Source organism: Mauremys mutica, chromosome 5, assembly GCF_020497125.1.
Source record: "Mauremys mutica isolate MM-2020 ecotype Southern chromosome 5, ASM2049712v1, whole genome shotgun sequence".
NCBI lineage: Eukaryota > Metazoa > Chordata > Testudines > Geoemydidae > Mauremys > Mauremys mutica.
In genome coordinates this window covers 15,853,588-15,874,916 of record NC_059076.1, presented here as the reverse complement: position 1 = coordinate 15,874,916, position 21,329 = coordinate 15,853,588, and the positions used below count along the sequence as shown (strand labels likewise).

Genomic DNA, 21,329 nt, shown 5'->3' with positions numbered 1-21,329 from the left:
CTGTTTCCTTTTTTCCCCAGGGTGTTGCCTATTGCTGATCTGCAGTGTTATTTCAGTGGCATTATTCATGATTGGCTTTAAAGCAAATGAGATCAGAACTAGGCCATTGCTAGGAGTGGAGTTTCCACAGTAGACACAGAAGATACAAACAAACCTGAGCCAAGATCAGGTCAAGCAGGAAATAGATTTTTTTTTCCTTCTAATTAGAACAATTTTGCATTTACTTGAACCACCAAAATAATTTTCAAATGATTTTCCAGGTGACCCTGTGTATGTTAAGTGATTTGAGGATTTATTATTATTATTTATTTTATGGGCATTTGAGATTGTTCCAAAACTGTCTACCTCAGCTGGTGTATATTGATGTAACTCCATTGATGTAAGTGAAACTATGCTGATTTAGGACCTGGCCCTAAATTTTAAATATTCTTTTTCCAGAATCAGCCCTCCGATCCCGCAAAAAAGGTCCAAGCAAAAACTGGACTGTAAAAATGGTAAATATGGTTCAGGTTTTCAACTGAGTGATCCACTTAGAATCATTGGTTGCTTGTATCTTCACTTCAGTTCACAGGCATGAGTGTGAATCTTATCTCTTTCCTCAGTTCTGTCTTGCAGAGCATTGAAATGTTCATGAGTCTTAAGCTGTAGTGTAGACCTGCACTAAAACTCTGGATCTAAGAACACGTGATTTTGAGTAGCTTGAAATCTAAACCCATTTGTTTTTTGATACTGCCTATATCTTGATTTGAGTAAGGCTTTTGATACTGTCTCGCATGACCTCCTCATAAACAAACTAGAGAAATACAACCTAGATAGAGATACTACAAGGTGGGTGCATAACTGGTTGGAAAATCATTCCTGGAGTAGTTATCAGTGGTTCACAGTCATGCTGGAAGGGCATAATGAGTCGGGTCCTGCAGGGTTTGGTTTTCTGGGTCCAGTTCTGTTCAATATCTTCATCAATGGAGTTTGCAGACAATATCCAGCTGGGAGGCGTTGCAAGTGCTTTGGAGGATAGGATTAAAATTAAAAATGATCTGGACAAGCTAGAGAAATGGTCTGAAGTAAATAGGATAAAATTCAATAAGGACTAATGCAAAGTACTCCATTTAGGAAGGAACAATCAGTTGCACGCATACAAATGGGAAATGGCTGCCTAGGAAGGAGTACTGCGGAAAGGGATCTGGGGGTCATAGTGGATCACAAGCTAAATATGAGTCAAGAGTATAACGCTGTTGCAAAAAAAGCAAACATCATTCTGGGATATATTAGCAGGAGTATTGTAAGCCAGACACAAGAAGTCATTCTTCTGCTCTATTCTGCACTAATTAGGCCTCAACTGGAGTATTATGTCGAGTTCTGGGCACCACATTTCAGGAAAGATGTGGACAAATTGGAGAAAATCCAGAGAAGAGCAACAGAAATGATTAAAGGTCTAGAAAACATGACCTATGAGGGAAGATTGGAAAAAATTGGGTTTGTTTAGTCTGGAGAAGAGACAATTGAGAGGGGACATATCGGTTTTCAAGTACCGGTACATAAAAGATTGTTAACAAGGAGGAGGGAGAAAAAATATTCTTCTTAACCTCTGAGGACAGGACAAGAAGCAATGGGCTTAAATTGCAGCAAGGGCAGTTTAGGTTGGACATTAGGAAAAACTTCTTAACTGTCAGAGTGGTTAAGCTCTGGAATAAATTGCCTAGGGAGGTTGTGGGATCTCCATCACTGGGGATTTTTAAAAGCAGGCTGGACAAACACCTGTCAGGGATAGTCTAGATAATACTGAGTCCTGCCTTGAATGCAGGGGACAGGACTAGATAACCTCTCAAGGTCCCTTTCCGTTCTACGATTCTATGATTTTTGTGCCTCAGACCCATCACTAGCCTTAAAATGAGATGCTTGTACTGCAAACTTAATGATACGCTCTGCTCGCAGTACCCAGCAGGAAAACTGGAGTATTAGTTCAACACTATGCACACTGTCATCATGTACCTTTGAACAGGATGAAAGCTAATATGCTTATCTAGCCATTACAGAGCTTCTTTCAAGACATCTCAATATTGTACATGCCACTGCAATGGCAAAATACACATCTCTGAAATACATGGCATCTGTGCATTTTGCAGATTCAGTGCATGGGGTGCTAATGAGAAACAATTGCCACTAGCACAAGCTGTAGAATCAAACTGGCACATAATCATAGTTTCCAAACCCAAATACACTATTCTGTGCAGCCGGCAGATCACCCAGTGTGCAGAGATGTAAGTGAAAACTGAGTGACCCGAAGTTAAATATTTAGAGGATAAGCAATAATACCCTTTATATTTAGTGGTGAGTATCTGATTCTCCTCTTACCTACACTGGTTTAAATTGGGAGTCACTTTATGAAAGTCTCTGGCGGTACAGCAAGTAAAATTGGTTTATGAGAAGAAACTCAGACCCAGTAGTTTACACTTTCTTCTTTTTCATCACAACCTCTCTTTATGTGCCCCAATGACTTGCCTCCATCTTATCTATCCACGAGCAGCCATCTAAGAGAAATGAATTTCCAAAATCTTGTGACATGGTGTCTGTACAGTATAGAGCAGCATTTCAACTGCAATTTATACAAATAGCTGAATTAGGCAATTAGCTGGTATGCAATTAACAGTGACATTGCCGCCTAATTGGGACAGACCTTGACCAATGAGTCTTAAATAGTTATTGCTTAACTGTATAATATCTTACTATAAGTGCACAACATCCTTATGTAGGTAGGTCTCATTGATCAAGAGCTGTCCCCATTAGGGGGCATATATTGCACTCTGATAATTTACTTAGCAGCTAATTGCATACATCAGCTGTTGTACTGAACCCTTACAAAGATTGAGAGTACACTGGAGTCTGGGGACCAGGAAACAAGTATGGAAAAGAATTACTTTCAGCAAACAGGTGGTGAATGTTTTTAGGCTGCATCTGACCAGTAAATAGCTATTTAGCATCAACAGTCTGCCTTCCACTATAAAATCAGCAATTAAAGTGTTAACAAGAATAGTCTACCCACTTCCCTTAGGTGTGTAACCCTGAGTAGGGAGTGCTCCTATCAGCTGCTGGGAGAAAGGAAAGTAAACACTCCCAACAGGCACCAAGGTACAGGGAGTGTCTCATGTTTCCAACACTTCCCTGCTTGTTGAGCAAAGTAACAATTAACAGCTCCCTGGACTCTTGCATAAAACTATTGGAGGCATCTGTCAGGTAGAGTGCAGTGCTGTCATGCGTTGTCAGGGGCTCAATAAAAAGGCATGTGAAACATCTCTGTTACTTTTCAGCTGGTTTTGATCACACGTACAGGTAAGTGAATTTACCGGGAGCTGCACCTCTGCTTTCTGTTTAAAGTGCAGTGTCAGTAAGTGATTGGTATGGCGGCATTGTAGAGACCTCATGTCAAATTCCTTTCAGCTAGTTAGTGTACTAGAGCAAAGGAGACCTGTTAGTGCTCCCCTTCAGAAATGATCTCTTGATGACTCTCGTACTTAAAGGTAGTCCCTGCAAGTCAGGATGGGGGTAAGATAGGTAGAGGAAAGTGTTTTTTACCTGTCTTGTAGCTAAACAGAAGCCATAAGTCTCTGGTGAGGTCATTCTGCTATTCTTCATTAATTCTATTGCAACTATATTTTCAAAGGTCACTTTGACCTTACTTTTTCCTGGTAGCAGGAATTTCAGGTAGCAGGAATCCATAAAAAAATGTTTCCTCTTCATAAATATCAGTCATCCATTATTAGAACAGACTAGCTCACGTAAGCCTTCTATTAAAGCCCCTTGCATCTGAAGAAGTGGGTATTCACCCACGAAAGCTCATGCTGTAAAACGTCTGTTAGTCTATAAGGTGCCACAGGACTCTTTGCTGCTTCTACAGAACCAGACTAACACGGCTACCCCTCTGATACCTTATATAATGTTTACCACGGCAAATAGGACAAGGCATGTTTATGGGTCTGTCCCTTTGTGGCTAACATTAGAGCTACTGGGCCACATTCATCAGTAAACTTGAGGTGCTTTGCAGTGCTGCAGTGATCCAAGCTAGCCGTAAAATCTGACTTATTCAGCCAGTTAAGCTCTGTTTATCATACTGGTGAGTCTGGCCCCGTGTTATGCATTGAAACAGTTTTATGTTGGGTTTTTTTGTCATCTTTCTGGTTGTCCAAACTTACGCAAAATTAACTTATTATATGAATAAATTATATTCTCCATGAGAGCTATTGAGGCACTGGAAGAAATAAGGTCCTTTTAAAACAAAATCTACATTGGGTGCTCAGGACACTACACCTAACTTACAGCATCACAGAACAGTATAAAAGCAGATAAAATCCATTGTATGCTGATGAAAAGTGGGTTGCTTTTTACATAACACATTTACAGCCACAAATATTAGATAAAATAAAATCAACAAAAACAAATACCAGGATACAAACTGAAACAAGAAATAATCAAAGTACCAGACCTCACGGAACCTAAGAAAGAAAGGATTTAAGGTCACTCCTATACCCTTGTATTTATAATGTAAAGCCCTGCATCCTATGAGGTATACATTTTGTTGAATGGTCCTTCTAATATAGGTAGCTGAACTGCACTAGAATCTGAGCCAAACAGTAAAGCTGTGTGAATTAAGGATGTCTCGGTTTGGTGACAGTTCCAAAAAATTGGGGAGGGGGGATAATTTTGGGTTGACCTGAAACATTATTTATTTATTTATTTATTTATTTATTGAGATTTTTGGTGAATCAGAAGATCAAATTCAGTCTGGTTTGAAAGAAAACACTTCAAAATGAAAGGTTTCACTTCACTTTTGAAATTTCTTGGGTTTTCTGTTCTTAATAAAGTTGAAGGAAATATTGAAAGTCATTCTGAATTGAAAAATTAAAACATTTTTCATTTAAAAATGTCAGTGAAACATTTTGATTTTTGTTGGAATTTTTTGGCAAATAATTTATAACTTTGTCATGAATTTATGACATATTTCAGTTGACTTGAATTTGCATTTTTTTTGCCGCCTTCTCCCCTACCCACCCAAAAAAAGTTTCCAGTTAATGTAGGGAAGAGTATCTGATTCTACTCTGACCTACACTAGTATAAATTGGGAGCAACAGCATGGAAGTCAGTGGAAATATACCAGAGTAAAATCGGTTTGAGAGAAGAGACTCAAGCCCAGTATTTAACCCATTCTTCTTCATTACAACCTCTTTATATGTCAGGAGATTAAGGTCCAGTTAGATAGTGGGAGAAGCTGTAAAAAGATAATAGTCTGAGGGTATGTCTACATTACCCGGCGGGCAGTGATCGATCCAGCAGGGGTCGATTTATTGCCTCTAGTCTAGATGCAATAAATCGATCCCTGAGCGCTCTCCTGTGGACTCCTGTACTCAACCGCCGTGAGAGAATGTTATTTTTGTTTCAGCTGAGCTGGGCTACATGTGAGGAAAAGGGTAGGGTGTTTCCTAGATCAGTCGCCCTAACTGAACTGGGATAGGCTGGAGCCCTCCCTGGAGTAAGGCAACAAGGGAGGCTGTGTGATGAGGTCGCCGGTGCTGGCTGCCTAATATGTGACAGCACTTGTGTCCTGAGAGAGCCGAGCCAGACCAGATGAAAGCGGGGTCTGGCCTAGATAGATCCAGGCCAGACCTGCCTTAGGAATGTGCAGAACCTAGAGATGAGGAACTGGGCAACTGAGTTGCTATGGAAACCAGTCAACAACCCAATTGTCATGTCCTGTTGGAGGCAGAGAAGAGAACAGGAACCGGTATGAACTGTGTGGGTTTGAGACTTGAAGTCTTGCGGGTTTCAGGTCTGAGTGTAAATGTGTGTAAATGCTATAGCACAACAGATTGACTTCTAATGCTCTTCTCAAATAGGTGTTTAAGCAGCACTGGCCAGATCAGAGGGATAAAAGTAATGAAAATTTTGTAAAATTGTCTCACCACACCTTTTTTTTTCTCTTCCCCCCCCCACCCCACCCCCTCGAAATTTTGACTGTTTCATCCATGTGGGGGAATTTTGTGAAAATGTCACTGGTTGGTTGGTTGTCATGTTTTTGACCTTCATCAAAATTTGAAATTTGGATGGAAAGTTTTATCAACATATCAAAATTGAGACAAAATTCAGCTCTATTATGAGTCCCCCTGGGCATATCCAAGGCAAATGTCTTCAAGGGAGGGCTTTTGCTGTGTGCAGTGGATGATTAGGCCATCAGTAAAAAATCTTCCCCCATACAAAAGATGACCTTCGCTATGTAGGAAGCCATCTTCAGCTCTTGGGATCCACTCCTTAACTGAATAAATAACCTGACTGCTAAAATATAACAAATAATCTGTTAACTCTGTGATCAAAAAAGCAACTGTAAAGCAAATAATCTAGATTTAATAATTTTATCTGCAGTGCTGGGTGTTAAAAAGGCAGTTTGTCGCTGGGCTCTTATTGGTAAGCTACATTCTGTTTGATATAAGGGACAAACCTTATTGTATTGCTGGCCAGCCAGAGACCAATGCAACCATAAAAATAAAATTTTCTCCAAGTATGAAAAAGAGTTATTTATGCATGGTTGACTCTTTATTTTTTCTTAACTGTTATCCATGAGTAATGGGGTAGCCATTTGGACTGGCACACAGGTTCAGTTTGTTATAAACTAGTATCTAGCTAGCAGTGTTAGTAAATTAGATTAAATCAAAGTAAATTACTTCAGAATATATTAAATGGTTCCTATCAAATACACTGAGGAAGAGAACACAATGTAATGAAAGTTGTATGTAGGGATCTCCATTTTCAGTCATCCACCAGAACATTCTCTGTTGTGCAGTAATCACTGAGCAGATTTCATTTCTCAGAAGGTATATTTAATTGGATTCGAGATGATCCAATGTCCATTGAAGTCGATGAGACTCTTTCAATTGACTTCAGAGAGCTTTTGATAAAACTCTTTTTTTATCAAATTCTTTCTTTTGCCAAACTCTGAGTTTGGCAGGGGAAAAAGTTTCTTGCGCTCCTTTACCCATAAAGTTGTTTAATTATTGTCGCTTCTGTTCTTATAGGATAAGTGGCAGGATTTAAATCTATGGGGAAATAATGATGCATGCCAATGACTGGCTTTCTTAGAATTACCAACTGTTAGAATCCTTTCCCTATCTTCTTAGCCCAAAATAATAACAGTCAGTATGCAGAGCCATCCTGTCCTCTGGTGTCTCCTGCTTTTGTGACTGCAAATTTTCTTTCCAGGCTGCCTCAGATGCTCTTGTATGTCAAGGTGTAGTGGATGGATGGGATAAAGGTATTCTATAAATGGTATGTTAAGCCTAGGGTGACCAGATGCCCTGATTTTATAGGGACAGTCCCGATTTTGGGGTCTTTTTCTTAGATAGGCTCCTATTACATCCCTGCCCCGGTCCTGATTTTTCACACTTGCTGTCTGGTCACCCTAGTTTAGCCTCTTTGCTTGCTAATATTTGCTTAAATATATTTTATTTTTATTTTGGATGTTTATATACTATACATGTATACAGCTATAAAAGATCTCTCTTCGGAGGATCAAATCTTGTCTTAAGGAGAGAGATTAGGAGCTGGCATGCACCAGGGTCTTTCTGATTTTTAATTTCCCCGCTTCTCATTTCTGGCCATTCAGAACTTCATTTCTTCAGATGCTTTTATTGCATTCATTACTGCAGATGTAAAGCTCAGTTCACCCAGACCCTCCTTCGACCTGGCCTCCATGGCCTCCAGCTCGTACAAGGGCTGATCATTGAAGTGAATGAAAAGTCTCTGGTTGGCTTTGGTGGGAATTGGATCAGGCCAACAAAGATCCTTCAGGTCCTTACTCATGGTCAGAATCTGTCTGTAAATGCAGAATAACTCTTAATGGAATTGGGCCAGGTTCACACTGGTATAAATGAGAGCAGCATTTGACATTCAGTTTTTACTCATTTCTCAAACAAATGCACACCAATTGGCTTCAATTGACATTTGCCTGAGTACGGACTGAGTAAAAGCTGAGTAAAGATCTTTGAATTTAGCCCTTAGAGATTTGAGAGATTTACATTCTTAACTTGTCCATGCCCCACAACACTCACAAATGATACTTCATTGAAAAAGCTTAATCTTGATTGTCTTCAGTTACACTCTGCTCAGCCTGCCTTTTATTTCTAATACCGTGGAATGAATTGAGAGCAGCCAAAATTCCATAATCATATTTCCCAGGAATTCACCATTGGAGTCTCATTGGTTCTAGCTTACGCAGTGCCGAGACAGCTATAAGGAAAGCAATCGATAATGTTGCAATTAGTATCCTTGGTTTCTTTTTAATACCTCTGCTTTTTGACTTTATGTGCCACAGGACTCCACTGGATCAACTGGAATTTCTATGATTCCCATCCAATTCCACAGGAACCTGGTTCAGCTTTACTTGCTAGGACACTTTCGCTTCGTGACCTGAGGCAACTTTACATCAGTTGTCCATGAGCTAATCTATGCTGTGCCAAGGATTCTAGTCTCATCCTGGTACTAAAGTATTTTAGAGTAGTTGCTGCAAATCGTTTAAATTAGTAACACCATTGTAAGCTGTAGTATTTGGGAGTATTACTATACATAGTCAATATAGTCCCTTTATATTATAGGAACTATATGGACTATATATAGTAATAGTCATACCTATACTGGGAATGGCCTCCTTTATAGTGCTAGCACAGAATATATTGTGTTCCATCAAGAAAAAATGACATCATTTTAATGTCAAGTCACAAACTTTAGGAAAAACCAAGTATATAAAAACCAATACATTTTCCAAGTATAGCACATTAAGTGAAACTACATTGCAAATAGAGAGATGTAATGAACAATGATTAATACTTCTGTTCCTTTTATGTAGTGCCATCTAATCTGAATAAATGAAGAAAGTGACTATGAAATCGCAACATCTACCATCTGCTATTTCCATCGGTGAGAACAAGCACATTACCAGGTAACTTTTCTGTAAGAATATTGAATGTCTTGGTAATGATCTGTTCCACTTATTCATTAAGATTAGATGCTATAAAAGAGAAGTGTTGAGTCTATAATAATACTACAGATGATGAGAGCCTGATCCTACTAGCTCTCTACATACAGAACTCCCAAGGAAGTCAACACTCTCTGGTCTTACAGAACTGGGCTTTTCATCTTTTTGATTGACTTTTGTACACAGACAGAGAGGCCAACATTTTCTAACATGGGTGCATAAATTCAATTTCAGTGTGTGAGAAGTGGATGCTCAGCACCTCTGAAATCCAGTTTAGGGGACTAAATATGGGTTTGGGGCCTAACCTTTGTTCTTTTGAAAAATTGGACCAGACATCTTTTTCCAAATTGTCTACATATATTCGCATATAGGATCATCTACATGAGAGATGCGCAGAGGCCTATCAGGTAACTGCTCCATCTTCCTACGAATGTATATGTTTGTTCAGTCAAGTCTGAAAAGTCTCCAGCAATGGAGCTGACATTGTTTCCCTTGGCAGACTGTTCCACAGTCATAGGGTAGATCTTGCTGTCAGGAAGTTTTCCTGATATTATACTAAATACTGAGCTTTCTGATGCACAAGGCAACTGCAGAGATTGCACCATCTTTTAGGACATAGCGCCTCCTCCCCAGGTAGTACCTGGCTTCATATGTGGGCCAGTGTGACAGAAATGGGGTCCATTGCCCCACCTCTTCCCTGCCTTTCTTTAACCCCCTTTTGGATGATGTACATCCCCGGGGACCCACAGCAGGAGCAGTCCCTAAGGATGTATAGGGGCTGTGACTGTCCTTTCCCCCACTCCCTATGCACAGGCCCATCACAATCTGTCCCTTAGTGTTTATACTTTCAAATATCAGAGCAGACTCAAATCCCCTTACTCCGGTTCAGTAGCACCTTACTCTGTCTGGGCCTGTTGATTTCAATAGCGTTGCTCAAGGGAACTGCTCATTGTAAACAGGGACATCAGAACCTTACCCATGGCACGTAATTATTACCTACCTATGTGCTCCCTGCTTAGTCATCATTCCCCTTATGATAATTCTGCTTTAGGACACTGTGCTGTAGGTCTCACCAGTAATTAACCAATTAAAATTTGTGTGAGCACAGCACACAAACACATGCGCTCCAGATAAGGCACTAAGCCAGCCAAAGCCTTTTGCTTCTTGTTAAATACACATGTGCCTAATTAACTGGCTGAGAGACCTGGATCAAAGCAGAGGCTTTTCAATCTTTCTATTACCATGCACATTTCTCTGCTCTGAGGGAAATGAAAATTTGAAAATGAATGGGCATTAAAATAGTGTTTGCTGACTAAAACCACTTCAGATATAACTTTCATATTGTATCTTTCCATTGCCGTAACCTTGGATCTGCTGTTATTACACGTGCCTCTTTCAGTACTGTCCTGCACGATGCTCCACAACACAAGCCCGTTGTCTTCAATTTGCCCAAGGGGTGGATCAAGAGAGAGAACAAAAGGGTGTGTGAAATGAGCTGGCTGGCATGCACAGCACGTTCTCGTCTCTTGATAAACACCCCATTAAAGGTGCCCACAGAAAACACAGGCATAACAGAATCATGCTGGAAGGGACCTTGAGAGGTCATCTAGCCCAACCCCCTGCACTGAGGCAGGACCAAGTAAACCTAGTCCACCCCGAGAGCTGTTTGTCTAACCTGCTATTAAAAACCTCCAGTGGTAGGGATTTGACAGGGATTATTCCAGTGCATAACTATCCTTAAAGTTAGAAAGTTTCTCCTAATATCTAACCTAAATCTCCCGTGCTGCCCAGTAAACCCATTCTTGTCCTATCTTCAGTGGACATGGAAAACAATTGACCACCGTCCTCTTTGTAACAGCCCTTAACATATTTGAAGCTTATCAGGTCTCCTCTCAAGTCTTTTTTTCTCAAGACTAAATATGCTCAGTTTTTTTTAACCTTTCCTCATAGGACAGGTTTTCTAAACAGTTTGTAAGTTTTGTTGCTCTCCTCTGGAATATCTCCAATTTGTCCACATCTTTCCTAAAGTCTGGTGTCCAGAACTGGAGACAGCACTCCAGCTGAGTCCTCACTGATGCCGAGTAACGTGGGACACTTACATCCTGCATTTTACATACTACGCTCCAGTTAATACATGCCTTAATATTAGCCTTGTTTGCAAGTGCGTCACATTATTGGCTCAGATTTAAATTGTGATTGGCTATAATCAATGGATCCTTTTCAGTAATACTACCTCTATCCTGTCATTCCCCCATTTTATAGTTGTGCATTTGATTTTTCTTTTCCGAGTGTCATATTTTACACTTGTTTTTATTGGATTTCAGACCAGTTCTCCAATTTGTCCAAGGCTGTTTTGAATTCTAATCCTGTCCTCTTACCCCTTCCAAGTGGTCTCATTTTGCAAATTTGATAAGCATAATCTCCACTCCACTGAATAGTAGCCAACCCAGGAGAGAGACCTATGGGACCCCACTAGATAACCTCACCCTCTCCCCAGCCACATCAGTTTGGCAGCCAGCCATTGATAACTACTCTTTGAGTGAGATCTTTCAACCAGTTGTACACCCACCTTACAGTAATTTAATTTAACCACATTTCCCTAGTTGCTTATGAGAATATTATACGGGACTGTGTAAAAATCTATTTCTTCCCTCCTATCCACTAGGCCAGTAACCTTGTCAAAGAAGTGAATTAAATTGGCTTGGCATAACTTGTTCTTGACAAATCCAAGTTGGCTATTGCTTGTAATCTTATAATCCTCTAGGTGCTTACAAATTGATTATTTGATCATTCGTTCCTGTATCTTTCCAGGTATGAAAGGCTGACTGGCCTATAGTTCCCTTGGTCCTCTTTGTTCCTCTTTTTAAAGATAGGTACTATGTTTGCCCTTCTCCAGTCCTGTGGGCCCTCATGCATCCTCCATGAGTTCTCAAAGATAGGGCTAACTATTCTGAGATTGTTGCAGCTAGTTCCTTAAGTATCAGGTCCTACTGATTTGAATATGTCCAACTTATCTAAATAGTCTTTAATCTGTTCTTTCGCTATTTTGGCTTGAGTTCCTTCCCCCTTGTTGTTAATATTGTGTTAAGTATCTGGTCACAATTTACCTTTTTAGTGAAGACTGAAGAAAAATAGGCATCACTCATTGATGCCATCCATTATTAGCTCTCCTTCCCCTCCAAGGAAAGGATCTCTGCTTTCCTTCATCTTTTTCTTGCTCCTAGTCTATTTATAGAGCCTTTGCTATTGTCTTTTATGTCCCTGGCTAGGAGTAACTCATTTGGTGCCTATAGTCAACTTGAAAAAACTTAACCACTCTGTGTATACAAGTACCTAGTGAGTTGTATGTATTTTAATAAGGAAAGAAAACTAACATCACTTAAATCAGGTCCATTTTGGTCTTCTGAACTATTTCCACGGTCCCACAGTCTGCTAGAAAGCACAGCGAACAAGTAAATCTGATCTGCTACCAAAGTTCCCCTATGGGATTTTAGTTCCAAATGGTTTGCACAATTTTAGTCAGACTGTTTATTGCACTGATGCAGGGCAGATATTGAGGGTGTCAGTTTTTGGTTATGCCAACTCCCACAGACAGCTATCAGCAGGCGTTTTGCCTGAGCAAGCGCTGACTAAAACTTGAGTAAAGATTTTTCAGGATTAGTCTCTATTTTAACCTGATATAGAGCCAATCTCAAAAGTAATCCCCACGGTGTCATGCAGTGCTCTCAGTCCATGGCTAAAGTTCTCTTTGCTGTCTATAGGACTTGCAGCATGCATGGATCAAGGGCCACATATGGCCCTCAGCATCAGACCAGAGCTGTTAAACTCTTTCTTCATCTCTTCTCCAGCAAGGAACTGGCAACCTTCACAGAAAGGAACCAGTCGACCAACCTCCCAGCTGTTGAGTCACCGCTGCCAGGCGGATGCATTATGCACCGATTAAAATGCCATAATTAAAAGCTTTCAAAGCATGAAAAGATTTTTTTCATTCATGACTTTTTGGAGATTCTTGCATTCAGGATTAGCAGGAGCTCAAATGCAACATACCATATTTCTGAAAAAAGTGCTGAACGTTACCCTCCAGGATTTGTGAGGCCCTGCACCTGCATGATCAAAGACATTCTTGACCCTAGTTGTCTTCAGTCATATGACAGGGAATTTTTTGCTTGCTTGTTTGTGTCATGGTTCAGGGCAACATTGCCTATATTCCCCCTCGGTGGCTCTCGAAGGCACTGTAGGCTCCCAGTTCCTCAGCCTTCACCTCATTTGGGTAGAGACCTGTGTGTGTCTCCCTCCTGAGGTTTTCAGACCTGTGTGTGTCTCCTGCAAGCCAGACCATGCAAACAGGCCAAAGGCTGTGCTTTGCTAACTCGCCGAAGGCTATGAGCAGCTGTAATTGCCAGCAGCCAAAAGTTACCCCTTTCTAAGCAAGCACGGTTATTATTAAGGTGAAAGCATTGCAGAGAAGACTTTAAAAACAATAAAAGCACCTGCACACGTGCTAAAAACTCACCGGAGATCACCCCCAATTCCAGCAAGGGCTCTAGTAGGAGTCAGTCCTTCAAACCCGAGAAAAGGTTTTTTCTGTTGTTGCAATTTCACAACAGTCTAGCGCAGAACTGGTACCTCCTCCCTCCACCCCAAGGAATCGATAAGTCTTTCCTTTATTCAGTTTGGGCCTTTGATTATGAGACTCTGGGAACAGTTAAACAGCAGACAATGGTCTCTTCCTCAGGGCATAGCTTCAAAAAGCTGGGGGTCTGTACGGCCCCTCCCCCTAGAAATTCCTCAGGCAAACCACTTGACACTGTTTTGTCCCAAAGTCCATTCTTGTGTGGCCTGTTGGTCAGTGTAGCCCCTTGAAATTCATAACACTTTCCAGGGTTCACATCCCATCTTCCCCGTTAGAGAGAGGTTACATACAATCCTGGCCCACAATGACACCTAAACCATTCATTTCATACAATGGACCCTCACTATACTTAAACTTAATTCGATACGGTCTCCCAGGGATATTGCAGGAAAATGCCATATCTGTCATGGTTTGTTTCATGCCTCTTTGTATTTTAAGCTTTCTATTTGTTTTGTTCTGGGGTGACTCAAACATCTTGCGAGTGGATACTCCTGCACTATTCTTTCCTGGCTGATTGGACACAAAGGACGAATGACAAGCAAATCCACTTCAAATACAGGAAAGTGTTTTCACCAATCTTCTTACTGTGATTAAAGGCAAGGACGAATGGCAGCTAACAGTTGCTTGGATTAGCCAAAACTCTAGAGCCCCAAAACTGCTCTCCAGTTGGTGGAGCTGCTGGAAAAAATATTTTTGGGGGGATCACTTTGATCAATGGGGGTGTTGATCCATACAATAAGGTCCTAATCCAGAGCCCACTGAAGTCAATGGAAAGATTCCTATCGACTTTAGCGGGCCCTAATATTTCAATCTGCTACTGAATAAAGAAAGGGTGCCCCACCAAAGAAGAGATTCGCTTCAGGAGTCATTTCAGTCCTCTCCTTCTTGGGGAAGTACAATAGAATGCTATTCTGCTTAGTATCTTTCAGAGAAACTGTATTACCTAATGCTTTGCATGTGCAGAGATGAGTAATACAATTAAATGCTAACTGAGGAAGAAACTGAGACCGGGCAAGGAAGAAAAGTTCATTTAAAATGGGGTTTGAAAACAGATGGAAGAGCGGCGTAGGCTACAGAGACAGGAATATTGTTACATATGGCAGAAACCTCAAAGAAGCCTCTTACTTTAGTTGTAGCAAGACAGTGTGAAGGAACAGACAGAAGGGAAAGTACTCCTGTCTTTCAGAACCCCACCATCTATTCTTTAATACCCTTTAAAGTAAAAGGCTGCAAATCTTGTACATAGCTAGTCTACACCGCCATATGTTGCTATCACTCTCACCCTCATCCTCTTTGTCCACCGTCTTTGCTTTCAGTTATATCGACTTTTGTTGCCTCTAGTCTTCAGCTGTAAGCTCTTTGAGGCGAGGACTGTCTTTTTACTTCATGTCTGTACAGAGCCCAGCACAAGGCGTCCACAATCTGAGCTGAATGACTGGGAGAAAAATAATCATCATATCTATCTCTTGCTTCCCGCCAAAATCTGTGCTTCCATGAATGAGGCTGCAGTGCCTAATGTGCTGACAGACTACTGCTTTGATCCTGTTCCTGGGAGGGTACCCCTTTCCAGAGACGACAAAGCCCCTTGTGATGTCACAGTAGGCTGTCCATTAGAGCCATTGGAATATTTTTGAGTAAATGAAATTAAGTCAAAATATGCTGTTTTGGTTCTGGACTGGGACATGGCAGGCCCAGGTTCAAGTCCCTGGTAAGCCTGATTCAGAATGATCTGGGATGAGAAAATCTGCTGTGAATGAGGCAGAGGAGAGGCTTGGATCTGGGTCTCCCACATCCCAGGCAAGTGTCCTAAAAGGGGATTGGGAAGAGTTTTTCTCTTTCTCTCCCCCGACTCCCTGAATTGAAAGGCTCAGGTTTTGGACACACACAACCTCCCCCCCCCCCGCCCTTCCTAAACTGAAAAGCTCAGGTTTCGATCTGAAAATGGACATTTCGACAGAATCCTGTTTTCATGAAAATGTTGGAAAAGCTTTATTTTCATGTCACTGCAGAACAAAAAATAAATGTCAAAACCTCAAAAGTTGCCCCAAAACAAACTTGTGATCCTCTGATCGGTTCTACTACCCATCAATTCCTCCAGTAATAGTTGCTGGAGGAAAATGGGAAGCTGGTTTGAGACACTGTTCAAAATCAGGCCCTTAGTCTTTCACATCAGGCTTCCTTATTCACTTATTTACTTATGGTCACTTACTCAGGACCATATGGTGTTCTCGATCAATACAGTTAACTCCCATTGCCAACACTAAGCATACTACTTGCTCGTGAAGGATTGTACACTGCAAGGCCCTAACAATATATAAATATTGTACATGATTCTTCTTTAGGTTCCTGGTCAACTATGGGCCAGTTGTTCTAATATTTACACAATGATCTATTGCTCTGTATGATCCTGTGCTTGATTTAAATGTCACTTTTTTCCTGATACTACTATAAATATATTCTTGTAACTTTCCACTCCCTCTGTAAAGCATTATTGGCAAAGGGATTAATTAAATAACTCTAAGAGTAGATGTGTACAGTGGGTTTTCAACAAATGTGCACATACCATTTGTTTACTTGGGTGTGTTTGCTTTGCACACAGGCAGGTTTTTATTAATATTTATTGTGCTTAACGGATTAGGCCCTCTGGCAGTGATCTGCATGGGTTTGTACCTCTGGTTTTGCTTTCACTTTCAGGTTTGATCAAACCCAGAATCTAAAAGCAATCATCAGCTGAAGCTACCAGTTTTCTCCCGATTTCATAAATTCTGCCATTTGCTGAAAATCATCCTCAAATTTCCTAGCAATGTTTAGTGAATCATTCAATGGATGGTTTGAATTTCAAGTTTATAGTATAGCCTGAAACCTAGTGAGTTTCCCTGGATTTAAGTTTTCCCAGCAAACCTATTGCACAGCTCTAGTTTTAAACAAATTATGGTAAACTTGTGTAAAAACCACCATCATTACACCCACCCTCCATCTCAAGGGCCTGGTATGTCAAATGGGTGTGCGTGCCTGTGATACTTGTGATGAGACACAATGTGTAAGGTGTGCACTCAAGAAGAAAGGAACGTTCACCAGAAAGGGTCTGCACATGTTACTGGAACCTTCCCCATTCTGCCCTGGAGTATTTTCCTTTTCTCTAGGTTGTGAGTGTGTTTAAACCCTGACACAATGGCATTTAAACACTTATTTCCTCCTCTCCCATTTTTCAGTGCCAGCTACCTATAAATAACATCAAGCAGCAGGATCAGGGGCACTGAGTCTGCTTTCCCTCATTTTTCATTGCAGGGAATTCGGTGCTCATCATTCTATTTTAGGTCTGAGGTTTATTGTCTTTGTCCAGGAAATATTGGAAGGGCAGCTGTCTTCCTTCTCATTCTCTTGCCCACTCCCCTGAATGTGGAGTTGATACATCTTTCTGTAACTCTGCAAGCAAAAGAAAAGTGAGATAGGTCGTGTAGTTATTTAATAGCTCCATCAAATGAAGGCAGGATAAACATACAGTTACCAAACCCCCATTAATATTCCTCTTGCCAAAGAGAATTTCCAAGTAAATTAAATGAACCATAGTATTTATTTAAGGCACAGTTTTTCCTGCTTCCTTTGCTACTCGTTAGTATAATCTGAGTACAAAGTGCAAATTACTCTCTAGCGCTATTATTGCTGGTACTGAGTCAGACTAAAACAACCTTGACTATCAAACTATCTGTTACGGGGCCTTCGGTTGCCCCTGCACCCACAAATCAGCCTGAGACCTCTTCTGGGTGCAATCACCAGTGCCTTTTATTTACAGTGTCAGCTCCCACCGCCTTCTATTTACAGACCGCTCCAACCTTGGGGGTGGGGGACTACTAGCTTCTCCAGCCAGCAGGGATGCACAGCCCTTGGCTCCTCCCTCTCCTTTCTTCCCCCTCCCTTCACTGCCTTCCTGTCAGCCCTATATAGCCCCTGGCTAATGAGGCCCACAGGGGCTTCCCTTCTATCAATTAGGCATGGCATACTCAGCCAGCCCCAATTAATACTTCTTAATTGGAGCTGGGCTAACAGAGGGCTGGCTCAGGACCTCCTGGCCACCACCCTGTTACACGATCCTTTAAAAGAAATAGATAGAAAAATGCAGGCCAATATTCCAGAGGTAAATATGCCTCCAACAGGATGTGTGGTAATCACTAACAAACTGCCACAAAGCTGTAATGTGTAACTGATCCCCTTCTCTCATCCTCTCATATCATACAGTGGCTTGTGTGTTTAGCAGCCCTGTTCTCTGCTAGTATATGTTAAACTCCGCATATCTGCTCCTTCACTATTGGAGCTAGCAGAGATGGCTGCCTCCTACATGTGTTTTTAACTTTTAACTTAGAGTCATGAGTTCAAGTCCCTTTGCATATGGTAAAAGCACAAGCTACTGCATTCTCAACCTTTTTGTTTTTGAATATTATGAATGAGATCCCGCCCCCATTGAAGTCAATGGCAAAACTGCAGTGGAATAATCAGTGGGGGGCACCCTGCCAGTCCCTGCAAGGGTGGCAGTCAGGTAGCCTTTGGCAGCTTGCCTGCGGGAGGTCCGCCGGTCCCGCAGATTCAGCGGCGGGTACGCCGAAGCCGTGGGACTGGCGGCTGCCTGACTGCAGTGCTTGGGGCGGCAAAAAAGCTAGGGCCGCCCCTGGGAATAATATTTTGCCCCCTATATTTGCCCCAAAATAATTCAACTGGAGATCCAGATTTACAGAATTCTGTCCTTCAATTTCACAGAGAGATGCATTCTCTGTGGATCTACAGTAAAGGTTTTCTTTCCTGTCTGTTCTATAGCATCATCCCAAATAAGGAGAAACTTAACATTTTACACTGGTCTTCTTTACCCTGAATATTGTCACCCAGAGTTTCACAGGCATCCTGGCTTTATTCCTTTCCATTTGGAAAGTTAGAGGTGTTGTTCAAATTGATATCTAGGAGCAGTGCAAAGTTTATACATTTGCTAGACTGGATGGACTATATAAGCTTTATTTCCAACATTCTTCCTTTTCTGGCCATGCCTCACTCATTTTCTGGTATACCTGTTCAGTAGTATCGATCTGCCTTACATTTTGAAACAAATGCTATTCTGTGGATTGTGGTCTTAGAAAAGGGTCGGGGCTGTGAATTCTGAGTGTTACCTGGGAATGGTGGACACGAATTGAAGCTCTACTTAACAAGCTTCCTAAGTATCAAATTTGAGTAGCTGGGTCTTTAAAGCTCCAACCCCTTTGCCAAATAAATAGATCAGAGAACTTCCGACTGGAACTCGTGAGTCCAAGCTGTGACAAATGAAACTCTCATTGTTTTGTTCTTCAACCAGATGAGACAAAGGGCCTGATTCTGACAGCCCCTCTCACACTAAGGAGTACTTTGCTCTGTGAGCAGTGCCACTGATTTCAGTGAGATTACAAATTATCCAACATGTGTAAGACTTTCAAAATGTGGTCCAAAGTGTTTTATGGTAGCTTTAAAATCTCAGAGCATAAAAAGCAAAAACAGAGAAGCATTGAATTGCTATCTCATAAAGTTGATTTCTTTCTGTATATGAAGCTGAGCTCTATCCTCCAGCTTTAACTATTCTGAACTGTATTTGTCATGTTTCACATCAACCTAGCTACATAAAAAATGAGACCAATTGTTATTGTAACATTGTTATTTTAATCATACAGAAATAAAGCAATTCAGAGTAAAGAGTCCCTTAGGAACCTTATATCTGTCTCCTTGCATGTGTGCATTGCAATAGGGTCTTCCTTGCATAATCCCAAAACATGTCTGCAATCATAATTTTGTGCACGTAGGATTGTGAGGATAATGTTTTTCCTTTGTATTATTTGGCACATGACATTGTCCAGTACTTTGTGATCATCTAATAAAGGACCCTGCTGAAAGATATATTTGCAAAGAGGGCAGATTCTAGTCGCTTGAGGAACACGAGCCATGAATTTCCAGACTCTTGCATGATTCAACTTTCAAGCTTAACATTACAATACTGTAGCTTTAGAATGGAAGTGTCCTCTCAGCTGTAATTAGAGTGTCACTACTGCAGCACCAGCACATAAAATGCTTATGGGGAAGATTTTCAAAGGCACAAAGAACATGTAGGGTACATCTACATTTTGAGCTGGCAGGTGTGATTCCCAGCTTACATAGATGTACCTGCACTATCTCTGCTTGAGCTAGTGCCTCAACCAGCAATGTGTCAGTGGCGGCATGGATGGTGACTCACTCTGGCTGCCCAAATACGTACCCTGGGGGCCAGGCAGAATTGTACTTGGGGCAGCTGGTCCGACCGGCCTCCAGCGCTGCCATAGATGCGCTGCTATTTTTAGGCACTAGCTCGAGCAGAGTTCGCGGGGGTATCTCTCCGCAAGCTGGGAATCACAACTCACAGCTCAAATATAGATGTATCCTTAAACACCCACCTTCCATCTCCCCTTCAAATGGTTTGAGAAACTATTTATATTGATTTATAAGCAATATTTTAACTAGGACCTATTCCAGGCTCTAGACTAGACAGTCTTCAAAATGTCTTATTTTTTCATGAGCTAGCAAATTCCCCAATTTTAATGTTCCAATTACCAAGCAAGCACTTCTAATTGCAGCAAGCCCAGAGTTCTGAAGAAAAGTTTTGGAATCAGTTGTTCCCAGTCCCGTTACTATGCTGAAGATGACATTTTCTTATTGTATAGTATACTTATTTTATATTGTTATTGTAAAGTGTCCATTTGCATTAAATTACTGTATTTGGGCCAACATTTCAAACTTGGGTGCTTTAAAATTGGCTGCCTAAACTAATAATTAGGCACCAGAATACGTGACCTGATTTTTCAGAGGTGCTAATTGCCCCATAATTACCACTCGTGCCAGTGCGATTGTAGGAGCTGAGTACTCCTGAAAACTAAACAGGGATTTAGAAGTCTAACAATATTTGAAAATGTTGACCTTGACATCTGGATTTTATGGTACTAGAGAGATTTTTAATAGTCTCATTGTGATCACTTCTTCTAGGGATCAGCTTAACACTTTACTGAAGACGTATAACTATTTTTATGCTGACCAAGAAAATCTGCAGCTCTCCTATAATCAGGTAAGAAATGTAGGCAAACAGAACTATTTGAAAAGCACAGCAGTATAACCCCAGGCGGGGGCGCCAATGAGCTGTTGTTACAAACTGCAGGTGAGCTGTGGAACATGGGGTTTCAAATACCTTAGGAGTGCATTAGTGGCACATTAAAGTATAAGGTGGAGTGTGCTTCTTCAGTTATAACATGAGTCTTTACAACAGGGGTAGGCAACCTATGGCATGAGTGCGGGAGGCGGCACTTGAGCTGATTTTCAGTGGCACTCACAATGCCCGGGTCCTGGCCACTAGTCTGGGGGGCTCTGCATTTTAATTTAATTTTAAATTAAGCTTCTTAAACATTTTTAAAACCTTATTTACTTACATACAACAATAGTTGCTTCTCTAGCCTGCTTCTTGCTTGCATATATATACCTGCCCCTGGATATTTCCACTACATGCATCCGACAAAGTGGGTATTCACCCACGAAAGCTCATGCTCCAATACGTCTGTTAGTCTATAAGGTGCCACAGAACTCTTTGCTGCTTTAACAATAGTTTAGTTATATATTATAGACTTATAGAAAGAGACCTTCTAAAAACGT

At 41.1% G+C, this 21,329-nt stretch overlaps 1 protein-coding gene across 8 annotated transcripts in view; it reads left to right on the top strand.

Annotated features, from left to right (window-relative positions):
• Positions 1-3,235: 3,235 nt before the first annotated feature.
• The window catches only part of RASSF6 (Ras association domain family member 6), a 36,914-nt gene continuing 18,820 nt past the window's right edge, over positions 3,236-21,329 (top strand). For 2 of the 8 annotated variants that reach the window (XM_045017454.1, XM_045017446.1), the window contains exons 1-3: positions 5,639-5,776; positions 8,888-8,980; positions 20,673-20,751. In XM_045017454.1, coding sequence (XP_044873389.1) covers positions 8,907-8,980; positions 20,673-20,751 — 153 coding nt within the window. In that variant the 5' untranslated portion in view covers positions 5,639-5,776; positions 8,888-8,906. The other 6 variants (XM_045017450.1, XM_045017449.1, XM_045017452.1 and 3 more) reach the window with 6 other exon arrangements.